The sequence below is a fragment of the Hippopotamus amphibius genome, chromosome 17 (assembly GCF_030028045.1).
Source record: "Hippopotamus amphibius kiboko isolate mHipAmp2 chromosome 17, mHipAmp2.hap2, whole genome shotgun sequence".
Lineage (NCBI taxonomy): Eukaryota > Metazoa > Chordata > Mammalia > Artiodactyla > Hippopotamidae > Hippopotamus > Hippopotamus amphibius.
In genome coordinates, this window is record NC_080202.1 from 12,176,827 (window position 1) to 12,202,697 (window position 25,871).

Below are 25,871 nucleotides of genomic sequence, written 5' to 3' on the forward strand. Positions count from 1 at the left end.
AAGTTTCTAGCACATCAAATAAGAATTTAGTTATTCATTAAATAATTAAACCCTAGGTGTTTGGGTGATGGTGCTGGGGTTGGGGAGGATGGGCACCTGTGATTCACAGATTACTACTTCTTAGAACGAGTGTGAAGAGCTAACGGTCAATTATTCCCACTGACCAATATGGATTATTTCCCCCAGTGTACTGCCTATCTCTGGATTTCGTAAACCCTGGTATTGACACAGGAGTCAAAAGTGGGGGCTTTAAAAGATCCTCACACACAGTAACTTCACTACAAATTTTGGATCCCTCTCCCCTTCCCTGCTGACGGATCCATGAGAGAAGACAACCAGTCCTCTACCCTCGATTTCATCCTCCTGGGAGTTACTGGTCAGCAGGAACAGGAAGCCTTCTTCTTCTTCCTTTTCCTGTTCATTTACCCCATCACAGTGACTGGAAACCTGCTCATCATCTTGGCCATTCGTTTTGACACTCGCCTCCACAACCCCATGTATTTTCTCCTTGCCAACCTCTCCTTTGTTGACATCTTCTTCTCCTCTGTAACCATCCCTAAGGCACTCACCAAGCATCTCCTGGGTACCAAAGCCATCTCCTTTGGAGGATGCCTAACACAGATGTGTTTCATGTTAGCCTTGGGTAACACCGATAGCTACATCCTGGCTGCAATGGCATATGATCGCGCTGTGGCCATCACCCGCCCACTTCATTACACAACCATTATGAGCCCACAGACTTGTGTCCTGCTAGTCGTTGGATCTTGGGTGGTTGGAAATGCTAATGCCATCCCCCACACTCTGCTCACAGCTAGTCTGTCCTTCTGTGGAAACCAGAAAGTGGCCAACTTCTACTGTGACATTGCCTCTTTGCTCAAGCTGTCCTGTTCTGACATCCGCTTTAATGTGAAGATGATGTACCTGGGGGTTGCCGTTTTCTCCGTGCCGTTACTATGCATCATCATCTCCTATGTTCGGGTCTTTTCCTCTGTCTTACAGGTTCCATCCACCAAGGGTGTGCGCAAAGCCCTCTCCACCTGTGGTTCCCACCTCACTGTTGTTTCCCTGTATTATGGGACAGTCATGGGCATGTACTTCCGCCCTCTGACTAGTTACAGCCTAAAGGATGCAGTGATAACTGTGATGTACATCGCAGTGACCCCAATGTTAAATCCTTTCATCTACAGTCTGAGGAATCGGGACATGAAGGCTGCTCTGCAGAAACTCTTCAGCAGGAGAATCTCCTCAAGACCAATGTGAGGTCACTGGAGACTGAAGTCATTTGGAAATCCTTCTCCCCCTTCCGAGAAGCCACACTTGATCTCTCAGGGCAAGGTCACTCAGGTCTGCTAGCTTCCATTAGATCTTGTCACGGCCAAAGGGAGACATGGTGTCAGCAACATATGGCTTCACCCTGTCACACACCTGGTAGAACTGTGTTAAGAGGCCGTATCTTCTTTTGCTCTGTGCCTCTCTAACTGGGCAGGACCCTGTGGGGCTCTCCCAGGGACAGACCCCTCATGTCCCCCAACTGCCTCTTGTTTGTAGAAGAAGCTTGCCATCTGTGACTCCCTTCTGTATATATCTCTTCTGTTGCTTTAAGCTCTGAGTCATAAGCATCCGCTTAGCAGTGCACGTAGACATGTTATTCGCTAAAGGAATTCTGCTTACAGATTAAGAAACTTGACTCCCACGGGGAGATAAGGAAATATGAATGAAGATAACAGTTGTCTTGTCAAGATTTATAGGAACATCGTGTCCGGACTCATGTCAACCAAAGTCAACTGACCAAGAACAAAGAGGTTTCACAATCCTTCTCGGACCCTTGCTGGCGCCCAGATGTCTGTGTTTGTCCATCACTTCCTGACCTTAACCCCCTCAAGGTTCCCCATTCCCTAGCATAAAAGAAGCTTGAATTCTACCATGAATTAAAATGGTTCTTGAGGACATTAGTCTGCCATCTTCTCAGTTCACAGGCTTTCTGAATAAAGTCACTTTTCCTTTCCCCAACACCTTGCTTCTCAACTTACTGACCCGTTGTGCAGCGAGTTATATGACCCTGAACTCAGTTACACCTCTTTCAAGGTGTTAATGGAATATTGGATTCCCTCATCACATAATCAATTTATTCATTCCTTATCCTCAGCTACTATTCCACCTTCTCTCCATTATACCCTAGCTTTGGAAGAGACAGCTGACGCCACTGTGCTGGTTCAGACTGTAGGCAGAAATACTAGTCTAGCAAGACCCTCCCCATCAGTCCACTTCTATTCAGATAGGGTAAGGTTGCAAGGTACAGAACTAGTGAGCTATTCTGACCACTTAGGCAACCACGTTACCAGATGGGCTCAAAGTACAATCCACCCTAGAAGGCCCTCACTAATTCTGACTTCAGATTTAAAACACAGTTTCCTGCATAGCAATTATCCCTGCATCTAGGCCTGGTACTTGCAGCCCTTGTCCTGGGCCCACTGCATCAAGTAGGGGGAAAAAAACCTAGGTAATGTGGGAAAGAAAAAAATATATATAATCAGTATACCAGAGTACTCCACCCATGGCAAAAATTTCTTAATCATACCAGCATTCTACCTCACCTCCTGTTCCCCAGACCCACCAGTAATGCAGAAATATATCCAGTACCAACATTGCTTTAGCCCCCTTTATTTTCATGTTGAAGGTGAACACATACCCATGAGGGCATGTAAGCCAGCCCTACATGTTTATTTCAGACAAGCTTGTTTCAATTGTCTGTTCCAATTCTCTCTGTCAATACAGCACTCTGAGGAGGATATCTCTCTGCCCACTGTTGAACATTATGGGCTGTAAAGTGTGTTCATCAGTCTGAAGAAATGACATTTGTCTGTCCAAAATGATACAGTAGCTTCTGCTCCAGTTCTTTCATAGCAATCTGAGCATCTGCTTCTACAACTGGGTAAGCAAAGCCCGGTACACCGTCAGTGTCTATTCCTGTCAAGACTCAGTCGCAGCCCCTCTTGGCTACCAGCATCAGTCTCACGTGCCAACGAGGGTCAAGACCGTCCCCTCAGGGGATCTGCCACGTGGCCATCAGCAGTCTCTGCTTCTCGTGCTGGCAGACAGAACAACTCATTGGCATGTTGTGCTTCGGGGCGGGGGGGTTGGGGGGCGTGTGGGCAAGAGGAATACATCTAGATTCAGCCCATTGCTGCTCTGCTGCAGGGTACCCCATGCCAATTCATTTCATGGACCCAGGGGGCCACTTCAAGTGACCACACAGGTATATCTGCTTGTAACTCCAATCACCTGCTAAACCTAGAAGGGAGTTCTTCTGATGGGCGTCAACATGTCCTACTTTAATGAACCCCTCAAATTCCCACTGTGATTTCATAGGACTGTGCTCCACATGGGCATCCCTTTAGTAGGCCAGGTTTCCATTGTCCTGCTGTCTGAACATGTGGCTAGGCCATGAGTCAGTAGAAACCCAAACATGGGAGGGGGTGTTTACCGCTATTCAATCAGTGTCAGGAGCTGAACTCTCAGCTATCCCAAATATTTAGCCTCTAATATATGTGTCTGTAGAACTCTTGAAATGTGCTAGTCCAAATCGAAATGCGTTGTAAGTGTAAATTACATTCTGAATTTTAAATATTATAAAATATCTCAATAGTATTTCAAAATGTTGATTGCATGTTGATATGATAACAGTTTGGATACAATGTTTTAAATTAAATATATCATTAAAATTATTTTCACTTGTTTCTTTTTCCTTTTTGCCCCAGGTTTATTGTTCATCTTTTCAAAAATTCAATCCTTGTTTCATTCGCCATTTTTTTTCTTGGTCTCTACTTCATTTATTTCTGCTCTGTTGTATTTACTTCCGTGTGCTAATTTTGCCCTTACTTTGTTTTCGTTCCATGAGATAAAAAATTAAATTGTTTATTTGAGATCATTATTCTTATCTTAATATAGGTGTTTATTGCTATGAAATTCTCTCTTAGAACTGCTTTTGCAGCATCCTATAGATTTTGGTATGTTGTGGTTCCATTTTCATGTTTTCCTAATTTTCTTCTTGGTTTCCCTCTTGATTTCTTATTTGATCCATTGGTTGTTCAGAAGTGTGTTCTTTAGTTTCAACACATTTGTGAATTTTCCAGCTTTTCTCCTATTATTGATTACTAGTTTCATACCATTGAGGCTGGAAAAGATACTTGGTATGATTTCCGTCTTTTTAAAGCCAGATTCCTGGAGAATCTTCCATGTGCACTTGAGCAGAATGTGTATTCTGCCGCTGGCAGCTGAAACATTCGGTATATGTCTTGGTCTAAAGTATGTTTCAAGTCCAAAGTTTCTTTGTTGATTTTCCTGTCTAGGTGATCTATCCATTGTTGGAAGTTGGGTATTGAAATTCCTCACTGTTATTGTATTTTTGTCTATTTCTCTTTTCAGATCTGTTAGTATTTGCTTAATATATTCAGATGCTACAATGTTGAGTGCATGTAAACTTATGCTTACTAAATGTTCTTGATGAATTGACTTCCTCTTCAGTATATAATGACCTTTTTCTTTTGTTACCACTTTGGGCTTTAAAGTCTGTTTTTCTGCATAAGTATAGGTACCTCTGTCCTCTTTTGGTTTCCATTTGCATGAACTATCTTTTTGCATCCCTTCACCTTGAACCTATGTGGGCCCTTAAAGCTAAAGTGAGTCTCTGTAGGCAGCATACAGTTGCATCTTGTTTTTTATCCATCCAGCCACTCTGTGCTTTCTGGAGAATGCAGTCCATTTACACTTAGAGTAATTCTGATAGGTAAGGCCTTACTAATGCCATCTTATTGATTGTTTTCTGGCTGTTTTGTAATTCACTGTTCCTTTCTTCCTCCTTTGCTGCCTTCCTTTGGCAATTGATAATTTTCCATAGTGATATGCTTTTATTCCCTCCTCTTTATCTTTTGTGAATCTACTGTAGATTTTCACATTGTGGTTACCATGAGGCCAACTAAAACATCTTGTAGATACAAATGTCTATTTTACACTGATAACAATGTAACCTAAATCACATACAAAAACGTTGTTCTTTTACTCCCTCCTTATGCACTTGATATCATAATTTCTCTTTTTAAATTGTGTATGTATTAACAAATTATTTTACTGTTAGCTATTTTTAATAGTTCTGTCCTTTAGCGTTAAGTGGATACCAAACCGCTACATTATACAATTAGAGTGTTCTGAATCTGACTCTGTGGTTACCTTTACCAGTGTGTTGAATATTTTCATATGTTTTCATGTCACTAATTAGTAACCTACCACTTCACCTTGAAGAACTCCTTCCAGCATTTCTTGTGAAGCAGGTAATGGTGATGGAATCTCTCAGCTTCTGTTTGTTAATGGAAGTCTTTATCTCATATTCATTTCTGAAGAGCACTTTGCTGAGTGTATTATTCTTGGTTGGCAGGTTTTTCTCACTCAGGCTTTGAATATATCATCTTACTCTCTCCTGGCTTGCAAGGTCTCTTGCTGAAAAATCTACTGATAGCCTTCCAGTAGCTCTCTTTTATGAGAGGGATTTTTTTCCTCTTACTTTTCTTACATTTATTTTTCTGGTGTTAATTCTGCCTAAAATGTCAATTACAATCTCCTTTTTTGGTCCTTATTCATTTCTGTCTGCTGTCTCCAGATCAATTGCATTTTCTCTTAAGTTTTTGGCTGATTTGCGCTATATCTTTTTTTTAAACATCTTAAGAACAGGAAAAAATAATTTATAAAAAATTATTCTGTTCACTTTCTTAGACTGTTTGCAAGGATAAGTTTTTCTTCCAAGCACTTAAGGTGTTTATTTCCTTTCTCTTACTCTACAAATGTATTTCATATATCATTTCTTTTTTTTAAAATATCTTTAAATGAGAAGGGATTTAACCAAGCCTGGAATTTTCCAACTGACAGTTCAATTTAGCCTTTCTCCATTCAGACATTTATTTCTCTCTGGGGGGAAAGGAATGGTCAGATATTCTTTGATAAGTTAATGAAGCTGTAATCGCTGCCCACAGATAATATTTGCAAATGCTTGAGTGTTAAAGTATTATTTTCCTCATAGTTCTCTTATATATTATTCCACAATTCCTTGACCCTAATGGGTATCCAGTAATTAAAATCTGGAAGAACAAGAGCTCTGAGAATGATACCAAGAGCAAAAAGTTATTACTAAGAAGAAAGTACACCATGGGATGTCATCTTATCCATACACAAGAGTCCATCATCTGGAATTTGAAACACGATATGAACAGAAGGCAAGGAACAACAGAGCAAATAGGATGTATAACCTGAAACTCATCTACAAGAAAATGTAGTTAAACAAAGGTTTCAACATCTACCATGTATAGCTTCTGATGCAAGATTTTGGAGAGTTATACAATTGCACGAATAAAGCAGGAATTAGTAAAGTAACAGCCAACATTCACTAACTGCTAACTACATGCTAGGCTTATTTTTAAAGACTTTTCAGATATTAATTCATTTAATCCTCAGGACAACTTTATGAGGATGTTGCTGTTGTTGCTGCTTTGTTATTCCAATTATAGAAATGAGTCCCTACAGTAAATTACTATTGAAAGTCATTTACAGCCAATAAGAGGCAGATTCAGGACTGAAACCCAGCCAGAGCTCACAGCCTTCACCACGGTGCTCTACAGAAACTTAGTGACCTCTCTGCCACAGGTGCTAAGTCATAGGATAACAGCCGTTAATCAGGGATGTGATACAGGTGACACCTATTGTACAGGAAGTGGACTAGATGACATGTAGGCCCTTTCCAGCTCTAAGAATCTAAAAAAGTAAGAGACCCACCATCAGCATGCCACATAAAGTGTAATTCCCACCATGACCCCCCTCAATCAAATGGTAGAGGAAAGATAAAATTGAATTGTTTTTCTCTGCCCCACTTCACACCAGAAAGGCTTCAGTGTAGGCTGGAAGTAAAACCGAGAGCTGAGTTGTATCACAGTCCTTGTGGCTCCCAAGGGGTGGTTCCAAGTTGGTGTGGAAATGGATAGAGTAGGTCAGCCCAGTGTTTAGACCCTGGAGACATTCTCTCTGGGAAACCATCTCACCCCTCCTTCCTTCAAGTAGATTTCTAGGAACCATTACTCTTGAGAGCCACTCTGTCCACTCAGGGCACAGCTGTAGGAGTACATCAACAAGTCTCACCAGCTGTTCTGACTCAGGCCTGAGTGAGGACCTGCAGGAGTCCTGATTCAGGACTTTATAACTTGGTGAATAAGTCACAATTTTCTCTCTGCTGTAACCCACTCTACTTCCATGAGGAGGAAGCTAGAGTCCTCATCCTGAGGCTCCATTCAGGACAGATCCTCCTGCCTTGTCTGCTCTACGGCTGGGAAGCTTGTGGCTCTTCTTTCCAAACCATTCCAGTCCTGTCTCCTCTTCCTTGGGTGCAGAGGGCTACAAACCTGCTCTCTAGGCCTATGACTAGCACTTTCTCCAGCATGCTTTCCCCCAAAAAGGAAAATAATGGGTGCTAAACCAGCTGCTGTAAGCTTCCCATTGAGGGAAGAGAAGTGAAGGCCACAGGACCTCCAGGACCCTTTTTGGCAGTGTCTGAGCTGATTCCCCAGTAGGAGCTGCAGATATTAGAGAAGAGAATCTATGACAGACACACCAAGGAACAGACAGTCAGCAACTGCACAACATGCATTATCGCTTTTGACCCTCACAAAACTTCCAAGAGGTGAGTAGAATTAGTGTCGTTTTATCACACGGAAGAATGGTGAATTGAATTGTCTGAAATCACATGCACAGATTGGGCAGGCCAAAGGCAGAGAGAGAGAGAGAACACTTCTCTTCTGACAAATGTTTATTTGGATTCTTGTCCATGAAAACAGAATCAGGAAGGGGTATTTCTGATTTGATTTTCTCAGGTCTGAGCTCTCTCTAACTCCTGAAGTTGTATTGTATGAGTGTGTGTGTACACACACTTGCACAAGCCCACTGTCTCTATTAGAGAGCAGCTACAAACCCATCTTGCACCCCCACATTCAACGGTGCATGCTAACAGACCCCTTCAGGAAACTGTATTATTTCATTGTCAAAGCCCTGATAAGCTCAACTATCGGGGAGTCTCAAAAGACTCGGAGGACATCTGTTGGCTGGGTCGGCTACCCCTCATGCCAAGGGGAGGCATTTCACCTCTTGTGTCCCTGAAAAGCTGTCTTCACTCCTGGGGTGGATATCTCAGAGCACACTTTCTAGAAAGAGTATGTTAGTGGCCAGCATTGCCTGGGACTCCTGGCTTCTCTTTAGTGGGCTTGAGGCTCTCATTCTGTCTCTAGCCTTTACACTGAGGCACCTCCGGCTCCTCTTCCTGGAAGTATAAGATTTTTTTCATCTCTTTCTTCAGGGTTTCCACAGAAACCATCTCTCCCCATCATGACTCCCCAGCTCTCACACTGTGGCTTTCTATCCTCAAGTCCCTGTGCAAAGAAACCTCTTTCCTCTGGTTTCGTTTCCTTAATTCGACAATGAACTAAACATCCTTTTCTGATGCTACATTTCTCACATTCTTTACTTCTTTTATTATGTCATCTTATGGTGACTGTGCACCCGGTTGTCACTGCAAAATGTTGCCCTATTCATCGCTCACATTATTTCTTTATCCAAATATCTGTATTTACAGTAAACAAAAGCTTGCATATTCCTACTATCAGAAAGAGTACTGCAACACATATCCACCACACTAAGATTCTAATGAATATAAAACATTGATTCAAATCCTCCACATATAAATCCAAACTTGATTTTCCCACTGTATCCTGCTCCTAATAAAGATACAGAATCCATTTCTGCCTAATGTCTTTTTCCATTGTTTAAATTCTTTGTCCTTGAGTTTTCTCCATGAAATTAAACTTGGTCTTCATCTGTTACGTGATGGGTAGACAGTGAGAGATTTAAAGAGACAGACACAACTCCATTTGCATGCTATAAATATACTCTTGGATCCAGTAAGCAGACATCTCTATAAAGAAGCCCGCATGAGAAAGGAAGAATGTAGGTTTAAAATAGGGTAGTAGCTAGAAAAAAATTATAAAATTGAGGAAGATTTGTTGAATGGCTAAAGAGGCTATGATATCTAACAGTTAATGGGAAAGAGCTGGTGTTAAGGTAGAAATTGGAGAAAGAAAATACCATAGTTGAAAGAATGGTGGAGTTATATAGCTGAGGAAACTGAAGAAAATAAGGGTGAGAATATATAGACGCATTTATACTTTTCTTCTAAGTTTTGGGAGAAAAAGAACAGGATGGAAGGGGGTGTATGGAAACGATGTACTGGGGCAAATATTGAGGGAATACTCCCTTAAGGGTTTAAGTTTCTCAGTGAAGAGGGATGTGACACCTAAGTTACTGCAGAGTTTTGATGTAGGATGTGGGTTTGAGGAGAATGGCAAAGGTTTGGTTTGACTGTTATTATTGATTTTGTAATATTGACTTATCTCACACATATATGCTGAAACCTCTTATTTCATCTAGAAAGTCATTTAGATTTTCTTTGTTAGCAATCATATTTTCAATGAATTCTATCCATTTCGTTCTTTCCTTTCCAAAACTTACATGGCAACTTTTTTTCTAGTGCTCTTTTCACCAGTAGGACAACCCTTTAAGTGTTTTATACAGAAGTTCAAATTAAATTTCCTGCTTCCTACGGATCTGTGGCCCCATCTTGTGTAAGGGTCATTAACACCCCAGACTCCAGCCTTTAGACCTAATTCCTGGCTGAAACCTCAGGGACCATCGCAGCAGCAGCTCGGGCTTACAGCTCTCATCCTGAGTGTTCGTTTTGTTTCTCATACATACATATTCCCATTTCTTTCTTTTAGGCTTGGGTATGCATTTTTAACTACTTACTAAATTTATTTATAATTTCTATGTGTTTTCATTGGAATGGGGCCTGTTGACAGCAGCTAAGTCTGAATGTTGCCAAGAGCCCCAACTCTAAAATATTACACTTCATTACCATATGAGCTAACCATACTCTCTGAACCCTCCAGTTTTACTGACCCTCTCAACTCGGAAATATTATGATTTCCTGTGAATATAGGGAAAGGCATTCAAGAGAGAAAATCAAATTCACTTAGGTGCAGAGATGAAAAAGTGCATCGTATTTGGGGGAAAGATAATTTTATCTGCATTCCCTGTGCCTAGCATATAATCCCCATGTGTACTATAGAGACACGCAGAACAGGTGAATTAATTTATTAGAGATGAATCAATTTTGAGCAGAGGTCTTTTTAGAAAAATTAACGAATTCCTTGGGATATTCTGGACTACAGTAACAAATACAGGACAAAATATGCAATGGTTGGAGCAGAATAAAGTTTACTTTTTTCCTGTGTAACAGTCCCAGCAGGTGTCCTTGGTGGATGATGGTTCTCCTAGGGACACAGGTTCCTTCCACCGTGTGACTCCACCATCCCATTCAGCCTCCTGGACATTTCCGTCCAGCTAGCACAAGGAGAGCTAGTGTGGAGGAAGCCTGAGATCATAAACACAATCTCCCTCTAATTTTTGAGACCTTGGCTTCTCACAATTAATCCTTTAAAAATTACTTTTCTGTATTTTCATATATAGGTATCCAATTGTCCTAGCACTCTTTACCAAATATACAGTCTATCCTTTTCCTGCCTAGTACTAAACCAACCATGTCAGATACCAATTTCTCACAATGTTGGATCTGTCTCAAGGCTCTCTAATCTGTTACATAGCTCTGTTTGTCTGCTCCTATGCCAGTACCACTCCACTGTTTGAATTACCAGAGTAAATCCTTTTGATAACTGACTGCTCAGTTCCTTTCTCCTTATTCTCATTCTTCAAACTATCTTAGCTCTTCTTGGCTCTTTATTTCCCTACACAAATTTTTGGATCAGTTTAGTAAGTATCATCTTTTACAGAAACCTGTGGTATTTTGACTGGAATTGCAATGAGCTCATAAATTAACTGGAGGTGAACTGACATTTCTACAGTATTGAAACTTCCATCAATATTATTTATCTCCCTTTTTTTGGCATTTATTTTTTTGTTGCTCAGTAAAGTTTTGTAATTTTTGCAGCGAGTGTGGAACTCCTTTTTTTAAGAATTATTTGCATATTTCTTAAAAATTTCTCTTCCTATTGTGAATGGGGATTCTTTTTTAAAGATTATAATTTTGAATTTATTGTAACTTAAGTATAAGACAATATTGATATTTTAATATTGATTTCTATGCAACTAACTTGCCCAAATCTTTTAGCTTATCTAGAGATTCTCTTGAATTTTCTTTGAAAACAACTCTGTGAATTCTATCCACTTTGTTCATTCTATCCATTCCTTTTAGGTAAAAAATTTTCTAGTGTTCTTTTAGCAAATAAAGCAACAGTTCAGGTGTTTTAAGCAGAGGGCTCAAGCTAAGCTCCCTACTTCATACAGATCAATGTCTAAGTCTCATGAAAAAGGGCCACTGTCATCCCAGACTCCAACCATTAGGACTGTATTTCTGGTTGTGAACCCCAAGGGACCACCAGAGCATCAAGCTCTGCTTTACAGCTCTTTCTTTGAGCTTTCATTTTATTTCTCATATCTAGGTATTCCCATTTCCCTCTTTTATATTTGACTACATGTATTTTTGTTTTACTTTTATACCATTTAGACTTTTTATGTATTTTGATAGGAATGTGGCCTGTCAACATCAGCTTAGTTGGCCATATTACCGAGAGCCCTCTACTCAGTCTTACACTTCCATACACATGAGCTCGCCGTACTCTCCGAGCCCTCCAGTTTTATGGAATCCTCTCAATTCCACAATATTTTGATTCTGTGTCAATATAAGGAAAGACATTTCAAGAGAGAAAAGCAAGTTCATCTAGGTATAGAGGTGAAAAAGCAAATTGTCTTTATGGGAAAAATCATTTTACCTGCATTTCCTGTGCCTGCTATAGAATTGCCACGTATACTATAGGAGACTCTGGGAATTGGTGGTTGTATGAACTATAGTTCGAGTCAATTATTAAGTAAATGTTTGTTTACAAAAATTAGTGAATTACTTAGAAAATCCTGGACTACACTAACATACATGACAAAATGTGTAATGCTTTAAAAAGAATGACAGCTTATTTCTTTCCTATGTATCAATCCCAGTGTGTCTTCTTGGTGCACACGGGCCATCCTGGATGGGGAAAACATGGGACACAGGCTCCTTCCACCATGTGACTCCGCCATCCCATTTAGCTTCCTGGCCTTTTTCATCCAGCTGACAATAGGGGGGAAAGAGTGTAGGGGAAGCCCATAACTGGAATACATGGATGGATTGGCTAGAACTCAGTCACAGAACCACACCACTACATTGGGAAATGTAGGCTAGCTGAGTGTCCAAGAAGAGCACAGCGTGGATTTGGGAGAGCAGCTCGTAGCCTCTGCCACAATTAGTATGCGTCAAGATGGATCAAAGAGTAGAGAACCAGTAGTCAAGCTGTTAAGGGAGCGTCACAATATTTCAGGTAGAAAATGATGGTGCTCAAAAGTAACACAACATTGTCAATCAACTATATGCCAATAAAACTTAATTTAAAAAAAAACTGAAGCACAGAGACAATGAGTGGAAAATTTACACACAAATTATTTTAAGTTAAGAATCAACAAGAACGGAAAAGAGGTGAGGGATAAACTGAGTGAGTGTGCCTGTGGGCATTCCCACATGTGGGAAACGCATAAAACAAACCTGGGTATAATTCAAGAACCACTGACTGCAAAACTATTCACATATATAATGAGCCATATTCTACAATAATCTCTCTAGAAGACGTAAAAATAAATAAGATATAGTTCTCCTTCTCAAAAAAAGCTTTCAATTTAATTAGATTGAATGTGCAAAGTATGGAGTTTGGTCAGACATGTTAGCAGGATGACTAAATGAGGAAATATAGGAAAATGAGATCAAGCTGACAGATACAGACCTTTCTACTAAGCAGTAATTGAAGCCACCATGAAATTGGATGAGTCATCACAGAAGGTAATTTTAAAAAGATAATGAAGGTCAGAGAAAACATTGTCATTATGTATATTTAAGAGTTTGGAATATAGATAAAACTTATGAAATGTGAATGTATACTTTAAAAATGAGATACCCAGGAAGTGAATTCGCTGATCTTTTTTTGCTATGACCTAACCCCAGTGTTTTTGTAATTTGCAATCTTCTGATGCCAGTGTAGGCACTTGTCATGTTCTGGACTCTGGGCTCATTCTGAGTTTAGTCAGTGGAACCAGGGTGGTCCTTGAACAAACCATCCTTTGTACTGGAGTGTTTTCTCAAAGACCCCAAAATACTGTCCTTTCCATAGTGTAATAAAATTAGCAGGTGATTCTGGCTTCTCCATTAAGGTTAAGGTCCTTGAGAGAAGACTTTGCCATATATGAACAAAAATGAATAAATCATATTTTCCCACATTTCTGATTTTGCCTCAAGATCTAACAAAGTTTCCAGCACATCGAATAGGAACTTAATTATTTATGAAAAAGTGATTAAACCGTAGATGTTTGGGTGATGGTGCTAGGGTTGGGGAGGATGGGCACTTGTGATTCACTTCTTAGACATGAGTGTCCAGGGATAATTGTCACCTAGTCCCATTGACCAACGGGGATGCTTTTCCTGCAATGTACTACCTATCTCTGGATTTGGTAAACCCACGTATTGACAGCAACTACAGGAGTCAAAAGTGGTGGCTTACAGTGGGAAGTTGCTGTATAACAAAGGGAGATCAACTCGAGGATGGATGATGCCTTAGAGGACTGGGACGGGGAGGGTGGGGGGGAGTTGAGGGAGGGAGGGAATACGGGGATATGTGTATAAAAACAGATGATGGAACTTGGTGTACCCCAAAAATATATAATAAATAAATAAAATGGAAAAAAGATAAAAGAAAATATAAATCAACATTAAAAAAAAAGTGGTGGCTTAAAAAGAACATTATACACAGCACTTCACTACTAATTCTGGATTCCTCTCCTCCTTCCTGCTGAAGCATCCATGAGGGAAGACAACCAGTCCTCTATTCTTGATTTCATCCTCCTGGGAGTTAGCAGTCAGCAGGAACAGGAAGACTTCTTCTTCTTCCTTTTCCTGTTCATTTACCCCATCACAGTGATTGGAAACCTGCTCATCATCTTGGCCATTCGTTTTGACATTCGCCTCCACAACCCCATGTATTTTCTCCTTGCCAACCTCTCCTTTGTTGACATCTTCTTCTCCTCTGTAACCATCCCTAAGGCTCTGACCAACCATCTCCTGGGTACCAAAGCCATGTCCTTTGGAGCATGCCTAACACAGATGTGTTTCATGTTAGCCTTGGCTAACACTGATAGCTACATCCTGGCTGCTATGGCATATGATCGCGCTGTGGCCATCACCCGCCCACTTCATTACACAACCATTATGAGCCCACGGACTTGTGTCCTGCTAGTCGTTGGATCTTGGGTGGTTGCAAATGCCAATGCCATCCCCCACACTCTGCTCACAGCTAGTCTGTCCTTCTGTGGAAACCAGAAAGTGGCCAACTTCTACTGCGACATTGCCTCTTTGCTCAAGCTGTCCTGTTCTGACATCCGCTTTAATGTGAAGATGATGTACCTGGGGGCTGGTGTTTTCTCTGTGCCATTGCTATGCATCACCATCTCCTATGTTCGGGTCTTTTCCTCCATCTTACGAGTTCCATCCACCAAGGGTGTGCGCAAAGCCCTCTCCACCTGTGGTTCCCACCTCACCGTTGTTTCTCTGTTTTATGGGACAGTCATGGGCAATTATTTCCGCCCTCTGACTAGTTACAGCCTAAAGGATGCAGTGATAACTGTGATGTACATCGCAGTGACCCCAATGTTAAATCCTTTCATCTATAGTCTGAGGAATCGGGACATGAAGGCTGCCCTGGGGAAACTCTTCAGCAAGAGAATCTTCTAATAATCAGTGTGAGGTCATATTGGAGACTGCACTTACCAATTAGGATACACTTGAAAATACAGCCTTAATATTCTCCCCCTCCAGGAAGTCACCTTATTCTTTACAGCCATTAAATATCTCTTCCTAAGAAATCTTGTGACAGTTTTATGAGACATCCTATTATCAATTTATACACATTACTGGTCCTTTTGGCAAAGTGGCAGCAAGGGTTATTGGGTTCCTGTCCCAACTATGCTACTGATGGGCAAAGTTCAGAAAGTTTGAGCCATGGTTTTCACATGTACATAATAGAAATAAAAATGCCTGCCTTGTCTCTGTCATAGAGTGTGAGTATCACAGTACTTCATGATTTGAAGTCTGCAAATCATTATTTAAACATCAGTTTGGAGGATTATTATGTTATAACACCCCTACTTTGCTTGCAAACCTTGAGGGCAAGAGCTGTCTTAACACTTCCCTCTACTTCTACCAATGCTGGTCATGAAGGTGCAATCAATAACTATTGGTGAAGGTGGAGTGAATGAACGTAAGTGAATAAGTTTAATCTGATAACAAGTGGGCATGAACAGATCTTATGTGACTTCCCATCCATCCTATACCTGGTATTTTATAAAGTCACTCTGGAACCATTCAGGAAACATAAATTATAAAGAAGATTTAAAACAAGGAATTAGATACATAGGTGTATTCTGAAAGTGACGTAAAAAAAGATAAAAGATGGATGCTGATGTAACCCAAAAGTTATCAACTGCAAGAAGTTACTTTCTGCAGCTCAGCCTAAAACATTTTTTAATGAGGGAATACGAAAGCTTGTTGACAGATGGACAAAGTGTATTGAAAAGCAAGGAGATTATGTCGAAAAATGATGTATTCTAAAAGTTGATTAAAATAAATTCTACGGCCAGGGGAAAAAAAGTTACTTTCACTAGAACTGGGGAACTGAAGGGGAAAGGTGGTGTTACCAGAACCTAGGAGTTCAGAAGAGGGATGACCACATACCTGAAGCTCAGATCTGAGAGGAGCTGTCAAGCTGTTTCTACTTGGTCCCCACCTACTAAGGTGATGCAAACGTTCATTTCTGGGGGACCTCTGCATCCTCATAGTACTGCCTATTTTTTGGTTGACGTTGTTTCTACTAATCTTTACTACTGGACATAGAAATACAAATGCATCCCAGACATACGCGTAGACATGGGTCCTCCTGGCACTCCATTTTGTAGCATCAACACAATGTCCTTCTAAGTGAGATCAGCTGCTACAGCCTGTAGAGAAATCCTTTATTTTCTGAATGGCCCACAGAGTCATGCTATACTTTGGCTGATCTTATCATAATAATATGAGCTGAAAATATGTAAATCCCCAAAGATTATTAAAAGATTATTATTGATAATATTTTCATAAGGTTATGGACAACCAAAACAACAAAAAATACATTCTGTGGGATTAGAAATAGATGCAATAAAAGTGCATTAAAAACAAAAGCAACAGAAAGATGAGTATAGGGTTCAGGATGAAAGGATATTTAAGAGGAAAGACTCAAGGGAATGGAAGTGGGGTACCATGTAGTTGATATAGGTTATTACAAAAGTCCCAATTTTCAGGTTGGGTGGTGGATCAATGGGAGCTTACAACATTTTCCTTTATGAATAGATTAATAAATAAATGGTAGATGCGTAGATAGACAGATCGATGTTGATAGGTAAAAAATAAGAAGCTCTGTATGAGGCAACAATAAGGTTTTCTTTAATCAAGGATTGGATAAAGAGAGAGCCGTAAGGGAGGAGTGGAGATTGGTGAGACCAGGAGTTTAATTGAGCATATTAGAACAATCGAGAGAGAGAGTGAAAATATAGACAAAGAATCTGGATGTAAAAGGAATGTGGAAATAGAAACAATAAAATGTAGTAATTTTTATGATATTAAATGATGCCTTTATTGGAAGTAAAGAAGAGTGAAATTTAAGAAAATTAGTTCCACTTTGGGCAGATTTTAAAGGTTCCCGGGGAGCACTCCCATGGAAGTGTTCAATTAAATCGTACAATGAAGATATGAAACTTTGCAGCGAAATTAACAGAGCTTGACTCAGAGTGGTGTTGACAAGTAAAGTTTGGAAATAGATGAAACCATCTAAGAGCCTCTGTAGAATGACTAAATTTCGAGAAAGGGCGCCATATGAAGAATGAGGATTCTGGTGGTGGAAGGAAGACACGTGTACAATCTTGACTTGATGTCCCTGTGAGTCAAGCTATGTGTCTCTCTCAGTTTTCTATCCAACAAAGCACATAGCACAGTGTATTTTTAGTGTATTGTTATAATGCTATTGAGTGGCAGGCAAATACTTGTTTTGGAAAAAATGAAGCAACAGGCAACACAAGGAAGAAAATGACGAGTGCTACAAAGGAAATTCCAAATGTGCCATATAGTTTCAGAGAAAGTAGGTATTTCATTAAATATCAAATATATATGTGTGTGCGTATGCTCTTTTACTATGTCACACACATTATCGTCTCTTAATTTTCAAAAGATCCCAAAAGCACAGAAAATAGTAGCCCTCTTTTACAGACAAGAAAACCAAATCTAAAGGTGAAATGACTTATTTGATGTGTTTCAAGCAGATAAGGATTGGAGCCCAATTTTCCTCATGCCCAGTGCACTCCCCTGACTAAGGTGGCCCACAGAGGAGATATAAAATAATAGGACAGAGGGCTTCCTTGGTGGCGCAGTGATGGAGAATCCGCCTGCCAATGCAGGGGACACAGGTTCGAGCCCTGGTCTGGGAAGATCCCACATGCCACGGAGCAACGAAGCCCATGCACCACAACTGCTGAGCCTGAACTCTAGAGCCTGTGAGCCACAACGACTGAGCCCAAGTGCCACAACTACTGAAGCCCGCGCGCCTAGAGCCCATGCTCTAGAAGAGAAGCCACCGCAATGAGAAGCCTGTGCACCGCGACAAAGAGCAGCCCCTGCTCACTACAACTAGAGAAAGCCCTCACACAGGAATGAAGACCCAATGCAGCCAAAAAATGTAAAAAGTAAATAAAATAAACTTAAAATAATAGGACAGATATCTAAGCAAGTCAGAATGTGTGCACTAGCAGAAGACATGACTAGGATCTTTACAAGCAGAGAGGGCACTCTAGGCATAGCAATAGTTGAGCTACAGGACAGAGATGGGAAACATGGGCTCCCATAGAAGTTACCAAACTTTAAAACAGTAAAGAGAAGTGATCCTTCTAATCTTAACGCCCATCCTCATCACCATCATTCAGTCCATGTAAATGTATCCAGTGTCACTAAGGCAGATGCCAAGGAAGTCCACAAGGAGAGAATGACAGTAACATAAATCACAGCTGTCACATTTATGCCTCTGGTTTCTCAAGAAGTCATGTAAGCTGCTTAATGATGTAGCACTGGGCCATGCGTTTGGATAAAAATCTAAGCAGAGGAAATACTTCTTCTCTAAAATCATGCTTTCCCGACCTAGAGTCTGTCATACAGAGTGAAGTAAGTCAGAAAGAGAAAGACAAATATAGTATGCTAACTCATACATACGGAATCTAAAAATGGTACTGATGAACTCAGTGACAAGACAAGAATAGGATGCAGATGGAGAGAATGGACTGGAGAACTCGAGGTTTGGGGGAGTCTGGGGGTGAAGGGGAAGCTGAGACAAAGTGAGAGAGTAGCATAGACATATATATGCTACGAACTGTAAAATAGATAGCCAGTGGGAAGTTGCTGTATAACAAAGGGAGTCCAGCTCGAGGATGGAAGATGCCTTGGAGGACTGGGGCAGGGAGGGTGGGGGGACTCGAGGGGGGGGGGTCGGGGAAGGGAGGGAGTACGGGGATGTGTGTATGGAAACAGATGATTGAACCTGGTGTACCCCCCCCCCAAAAAAAATTAAAAAAATTAAAAATAAATAAATAAATAAATAAATAAAATAAAATCATGCTTTCCCTAGGGAGAAGGGAACCAAGAAGGCAGCACACAAAGACCCTGAACTCACCTCCTCACACAGACACACCAAATCTATACCTACAAATAGAGCAGGTCCTCCTGAAGAAGAACTGGGGGCTGACTGAGCAGCTTTTGCACGTAGAAGGACCACACAGAAATGGGTAATACAGATGGAGACACACCCACAGGAACCCACCCCTATGCAACAACCTTCAGGAGGGAGGGATATTACTGAAGGGCCTGAGCGCAGGCTCACCTCTCCCAGGACACAGTGAAAAAACAGCAGTTTAAAGGGTGTCTAGACTACATGGGAAGAAGGTTGGGTTTTTTTTGTTTTAGTTTGGTTTGGTTTGTTTAATTTTTATTGGAGTATAGTTGATTTATAATGTTGTGTTAGTTTCAGGTGTACAGCAAAGTGAATCAGTTATACATATACATATATCCACTCTTTTTTTTTTTTAGATTCTTTTCCCATATAGGCCATTACAGAGCATTCAGTAGAGTTCCCTGTGTTACAACTGGTTCTTATTAGTTACCTATTTTATACATAGTAGTGTGTATATGTCAGTCACAATCTCCCAATTTATACCTCCTCCCCTTACCCCTGGTAACCATGAGTTTGTTTTCTATATCCATGACTCTACTTCTGTTTTGTAAATAAGTTCATTTGTACCTTTTTTTTTAATTCCACATATAAGTGATATCATATGATATTTGTCTTTCTGTGTCTGACTTACTTCAGTATGACAATCTCAAGGTCCATCCATTTTGTTCTTTTTTATGGCTGGGTAATATTCCACTATATATGTGTACCACATCTTTTTTATCCATTCCTCTGTTGATGGACATTTAGGTTGCTTCCATGTCCTGGCTATTGTTGATAAATAGTGCTGCAATGAATATGAGGATGCATGTATCTTTTTGAATTATGGTTTTCTCCAGATATATGCCTAGGAGTGGGATTGCTGGGTCATATGGTAGCTTTGTTCTAAGTTTTTTAAGGAACCTCCATACTGTTCTCCATAGTGGTACCAATTTACATTTCCATCAACAGTGTAGGAGGGTTCCCTTTTCTCCATACCCTCTCCAGCATTTATTGTTGTAGATTTTTTAATGAGGGCCATTCTGACCAGTGCGAGGTGATACCTCATTGCAATTTTGATTTGCATTTCTCTAATAATTAGTGATGTTGAGCATCTTTTCATACTTTTTGGCCATCTGTGTGTCTTCTTTGGAGAAATGTCTATTTATAGAAAGCCCAGGGAAGGTTTTTTAAAATATAAATTTATACACCTTTCTCAGGTAGAATTCTAGAGAAAGATGAAACAGAATTATTTTATTTTCCACACTTAACACCAGAAAGATTTCTTTGTAGGCTGGAAGTAAGACAAGGAGCTTAATTGTACCACAGTCTTTGTAGCTCCCAAGAGCTGGTTCCACTCTGTGCTGGTGCAGAGGACAGGGGCCCACATTCCAACAACGAGGCCAGCCCAGGGCTTCTACCCTGGAGACATACTCTGGGAAGCCGTTACCCATCTTTCTTTCTAGAAAAGAACTCTGAGAACAATTACTCTTGAGAACCACCGTGTCCCATCAGGGCACAGCTATAGAAGCATGTAATGAGTTTCAACAATTACTCTGACTATGGTCTGAATGAAGGCCCGAGGGAGTCATGTTTCAAGAGACCTTATAACCCGGTGAAGAATTCCGAATGTTCTCCTTGCTATGACCACCTTGCTTCCTTAAAGAGGAAACTAGAATCCTCATCTTCAGGCCCCATCCAGGACAGCTCTTTCCACCCATTCTGCTCCACGATTGGGAGACTTGAGGCTCTTCTTCTTTCCAAACTATCCCAGTCCTATCTCCTTCCCCACAGAAATAGGGGAACAGTCTGCCAAACCAGTATTGGCACTTTCTCCAGCACACCTAGTCCCCAAGGGGAATTTTAATGTGTGCTAGACCAGCTGGTTGTAAATTTCCCTTTTGTGGAAGAAGCCAGAAGGCCACAAGACCAAGACCTTTTTGACAGCATCTGAGCTGACTCCCCAGGTAGGTGCTTTGGATATTGGAGAAGAGACTCTTTATGACAGTGACATCATGAGATAGATAACCAGCAACTGCACTACACGCATTGTCTCCTTTGAGCTTCACACAACCCTCAAGAGGTAAGCAGAATTATTAAATGCTTTTATCAGATGAAAAAATAATTAACTGAATTGCCTAACATCAAATGAAGAGAGTGGCAAAAGTGGACTCAAGAACCAAAGTTCTCAAGAACTAAGTGTGTGTGACAGACAGACAGACAGACAGACAGACAGAGAGCATACCCTTCCCTTCTGATAACGCTTCTCCTTGGGCTTTGTCTGAAAAAACAGGATGAGGAAGGGGTAGTTCTGATTTGGTTGTCTCAGTCCTGGGCTGTCCACCTCTTAAAGTAACACTGTCCATGTGTGCACACACTAGCAGTTACACAAGTGCATTATTTTAGAAAGGTGCTAAGGACAACCCTCCTTCCACTGCCACACTCAATGGTGCACGCTAAGAGGCCCCTTCAGGAAATTCTGTTATTTCACTGTCAGAGCACCGATGAGCTGACCGATGGGGGAGTCTCAAAGCACTCAGAAGATGCCCTTTTGGTATGTTTCCTGCCTCAGACCACAAGGGGAAGCATTTGCCTTCTTCTGTCCTCAGCACCATGTACTCATGTGACGGATATCGCAGAGCATAAACACTTTCCATGAAAGTGGATTTTGGTGGCCAGCATTTTCTGAGACTCAGACTTAATTCCAGGGAATTCTGGCTCTTACTCTGCCTCTAGCATTCATGCGGATGCCCCCCACCCTGGCTCCTCTCTGTGGGGGCATACGATTTTTACCTCTGTCTCCGGGGTTTCTGTAGAAATCATTTCTCCCCATGACGACACTTGACACCCACCACTGAGGATCTCTGTCCTCAATCCCTGTGCTCAGAAATCTCTCTGCTCTCGTTCCCTGTTTCTTTGGTTCCTGCATTGATTATACCAACCACTTTCTTTCTGGTGCTATTCTTACATTGTTTACTTATTTATCTTTTTATTTCCTTGTGGTTGTTCTTGCAACAGACTACCATTCAAAATGTTGCCTTATGAATCAGTCATTTAATATATATGTCCAAATATCTCTGTTTATATTAAACAAACAGTTGCATATCTGTATTATTAGAAAAGGTTCTTTCTACTCACATCCACTATACTATCTTTGCACCTAATGAATAAAGTACAAATTACTTGTGTAGGTCAAAACTCCCCAGTTCTTTTCCTGATTGAATTCTTCCTATTCCCCTGCCTGAATCCTCAGCTTCTGATAAAGATACATAACATGTTTCTGCCTGGAGTTATGCTCCATTGTCTGAACAATTTGGCCTTGAGATTTTCTCCAGGATAAGGAACTTGGACTTCAGCTATTAGGTGATGGGTAGACAATGAGTGGTTTTAAAGAGACAGACACCATCACTTTGCATTGCATAAATATACTTTTGGGTCCAGTAAGCAGCCATCTCTATAAATAAGCCGAGATGAGCATTGTATTTAGCCTCTGGGTCTCCATTCCCAGTATAAATAACTTCCATTTATTTTCAACCTCTTCACAAGGAACACTCTTTTTTTTTTTTTTTTTTTTTTTAAGGAAAACTCTTATCTCCCACATTCACTGGGAAATAGACTTGAGCCACCCAACTTCACGGCCACACTCTAGACCCAATTCTCACCCAAACTGTGAGATTTATATTTTAAATTAAATTTTCTTATTATAATATTATTAAAACATAAGAATGACAAAGAGAATAACATAAAACGCATCATATAGATTTAACAAATGTAAGATTTGGTCAAATTTACTCCAAGAATTTTTTTTGGAGTATAGTTGATTTACAGTGTTGTGTTAGTTTCAGATATACAGCAAAGTGATTTGGTTTGCTCCAAATTTTTTTAAATAAATATTACAGATACATTTGAAACTCCCTTTATTCCCATCCAAAATCTCATTTTTCTCTCTCTCACTCCAGCAATAACTGCAATTCTAGAGTTGATAGTATACTCACATTCAGGATTTATACTTATACTATATATGTGTGTATTATTTTATATATTAAAAGTGTGCATATATTGTGTGATACGGAATATATCTTCCAGCAACTTGCTTTTTTGCATCCTATTTTTATTAATTTGTTCAGATGAATTCATCCACTTTTACTATTGTATACAATTCATTAATAAGAAATTGGCACAATTTACTTATCCATTCCTCCACAGGTAGGCCATTTCTAAGTTTTCTATATGACAATATACATCCTTGTCTTCTTGGACACACACGCTGGAGTTTCTTTAGGGTCTCAACCAGAAATGGAATTTCTGGGTCACAGGTGTATGAATTCCAGCTTTCCTAGAGATGGGCTAATTTTTATTCAAATGGAAACACTAGTTTTTCCATTTCTTCCCAATACTTAAAATTGTCAGGCTTTTATACTTTTACATACTCCAAAATGAAGAATGTTAATTTCTTAAATTTAGTTGAACCTCTTTTGTTTATTGACCATAATAAACAGCTTCCTCTTCTATGACTTGCCTATCCTCACCTTTGCCCATAATTTCCTACTATATTTTTAGTTCCTTTCTTGCTGAAGTGTAGGACTCTTCCATATTTTGAATACTAATCCTTTGTTGATATACGTGTACCAGGTAACCTCGTTCAATTTATGACCTGTCTTTCCGCCTCGTTTATGTTGTATTTTCACACAAATGTTTTCAGTTTTAATGTAATTAAATTTTACAATATTTTCTCTTATGTTTTGTGCATTTTGTGCCTGGTTTCAGAAATCTATTCCTACCCATATATTAAAGGCATATTTTCTCTTTTTTTCTTCTACAATTTTGAAGTTTTCTTCCTATTAATCTTCTATATATTATTTTTCGGTATTTTTTTATTGTTTTCTTCATTTTATTATTTTTAAGCTCTTTATTGGAATATGATTGCTTTACACTCTTGTATCAGCTTTTGAGGTACACCATAGTGAATCAGCTGTATTTATACATATATCCCCATATCCCCTCCCTCCCTCGACTTCCCCCCACCCTCCCCATCCTGGCCCTCTGAGGCATCATCCATCAGCGTGTTGATCTCCCTTTGTTATACAGCAACTTCCCACAGGCTATCTATTTTACAGTTGGTAGTGTAAATATGTCTATGCTACTCTCTCACTTTGTCCCAGCTTCCCCTTCACCCCCCCCAACCCCGTGTCCTCCAGTCCATTCTCTGCATCTGCATCCTTATTCTTGCCCTGTCACTGGGTTCATCAGTACCATTTTTTTAGATTCCGTATATATCAGTTAGCATATGGTATTTGATTTTCTTTTCCTGGCCTACTTTGCTCTGTATGACAGTCTCTAGGTCTATCCACCTCATGACATATAGCTCCATTTCATTCCTTTTTATGGCTGAGTAATATTCCATTGTATATATATGCCACATCTTCTGTATCCATTCATTTGTTGATGGGCATTTAGGTTGCTTCCATGTCCTGGCTATTGTAAATAGCGCTGCAATAAACATTATGGTACATGTTTCTTTTTGGATTATGGTTTTCTCTGGGTATATGCCCAGTAGTGGGATGACTGGGTCATATGGTAGTTCTATTTGTAGTTTTTTAAGGAAACTCCAAATTGTTTTCCATAGTGGCTGTACCAACTTACATTCCCACCAACAGTGCAGGAGAGTTCCCTTTTCTCCACACCCTCTCCAATATTTATTGTTTCTATATTTTTTGATGATGGTCATTCTGACCGGTGTGAGATAATACCTCATTGTGGCTTTGACTTGCATTTCTCTAATGATTAGTGATGTTGAGCATCTTTTCATGTGTGTGTTGGCCATCTGTATGTCTTCTTTGGAGAAATGTCGATTTAGGTTTTCCGCCCATTTGTGGATTGGGTTATTTGCTTTCTTGGTATTAAACTGCATGAGCTGCTTGTATATTTTGGAGATTAATCCTTCGTCCGTTGCTTCGTTGGCAAGTATTTTCTCCCGTTCTGAGGGTTGTCTTCTTGTCTTGTTTATGGTTTCTTTCACTGTGCAAAAGCTTTTAAGTTTCATTAGGTCCCATTTGTTTATTCTTGATTTTATTTCCATGATTCTAGGAGGTGGGTCAAAAAGGATCTTGCTTTGATGTATGTCATATGTTCTGCCTATGTTTTCCTCTAGGAGTTTTATAGTGTCTGGCCTTACATTTAGGTCTTTAATCCTCAGTATTTTTTTTATAAATGGGTATCCATTTATCCCATCAGTCTTTACTAAATACTCAGTCCTGCTCATATCTAAACCAACCTATGTCATATACCAATTTCTAATAAATGCTTGGACTGCTCTGAGCTCTCTAGTCTGTTTCATAGATCTGTTTTTGTAGTCCTTCTGCCAGTATAACGCCACTGTTTGCATTATCATAGTAAAACATTCTGATATGGTAATTCCTTTCTTCTTCTTATTCTTCTTTTTTCTGCAATTAAATTAACTCTTCTTGGCTCCTCATTCTTCTACATGAATTTTAGGATCAGTTTGGTAAGTTCCATGTTTAAAAGAAAACTGTGGTATTTTTATTGGATTGCACCGAATTCATAGATTAATTGGAGAATTCACATTTTTGCCACATTGAGTCTTTCCATTAACAGTGCTTTTCTCCACATTATTTTAGGTATTCTTTCTTTCCTTAACTAAAGTTTTATAATATTGGATGCCACTCTTGAAGCTCTTTTGTTGGAATTATTCTAGATTATCTAAAATTTCTCTTGCTACTGTGAATAAGTGTTTTTTAATTATAACTTCTAATTCATTGTTACTTAAGAACAGGAGCAGTACTGATTTCTCTTAATACTGATTTATACCCAACAAACTTCCTAAAATCAATTGGTCTATCT

At 39.9% G+C, this 25,871-nt stretch overlaps 2 protein-coding genes across 2 annotated transcripts; both read left to right on the forward strand.

Annotated features, from left to right (window-relative positions):
* The first annotated feature begins 321 nt into the window (after positions 1-321).
* Positions 322-1,260, forward strand: LOC130840746 (olfactory receptor 1A1-like). Its single transcript, XM_057716580.1, has one exon. It carries the CDS (start codon positions 322-324, stop codon positions 1,258-1,260), a length of 939 nt encoding a protein of 312 aa, XP_057572563.1.
* Positions 1,261-14,038: 12,778 nt separating this feature from the next.
* On the forward strand, positions 14,039-14,965 carry LOC130840769 (olfactory receptor 1A1-like). The gene has a single exon (XM_057716658.1). It carries the CDS (start codon positions 14,039-14,041, stop codon positions 14,963-14,965), a length of 927 nt encoding a protein of 308 aa, XP_057572641.1.
* The last annotated feature ends 10,906 nt before the right edge of the window (positions 14,966-25,871 follow it).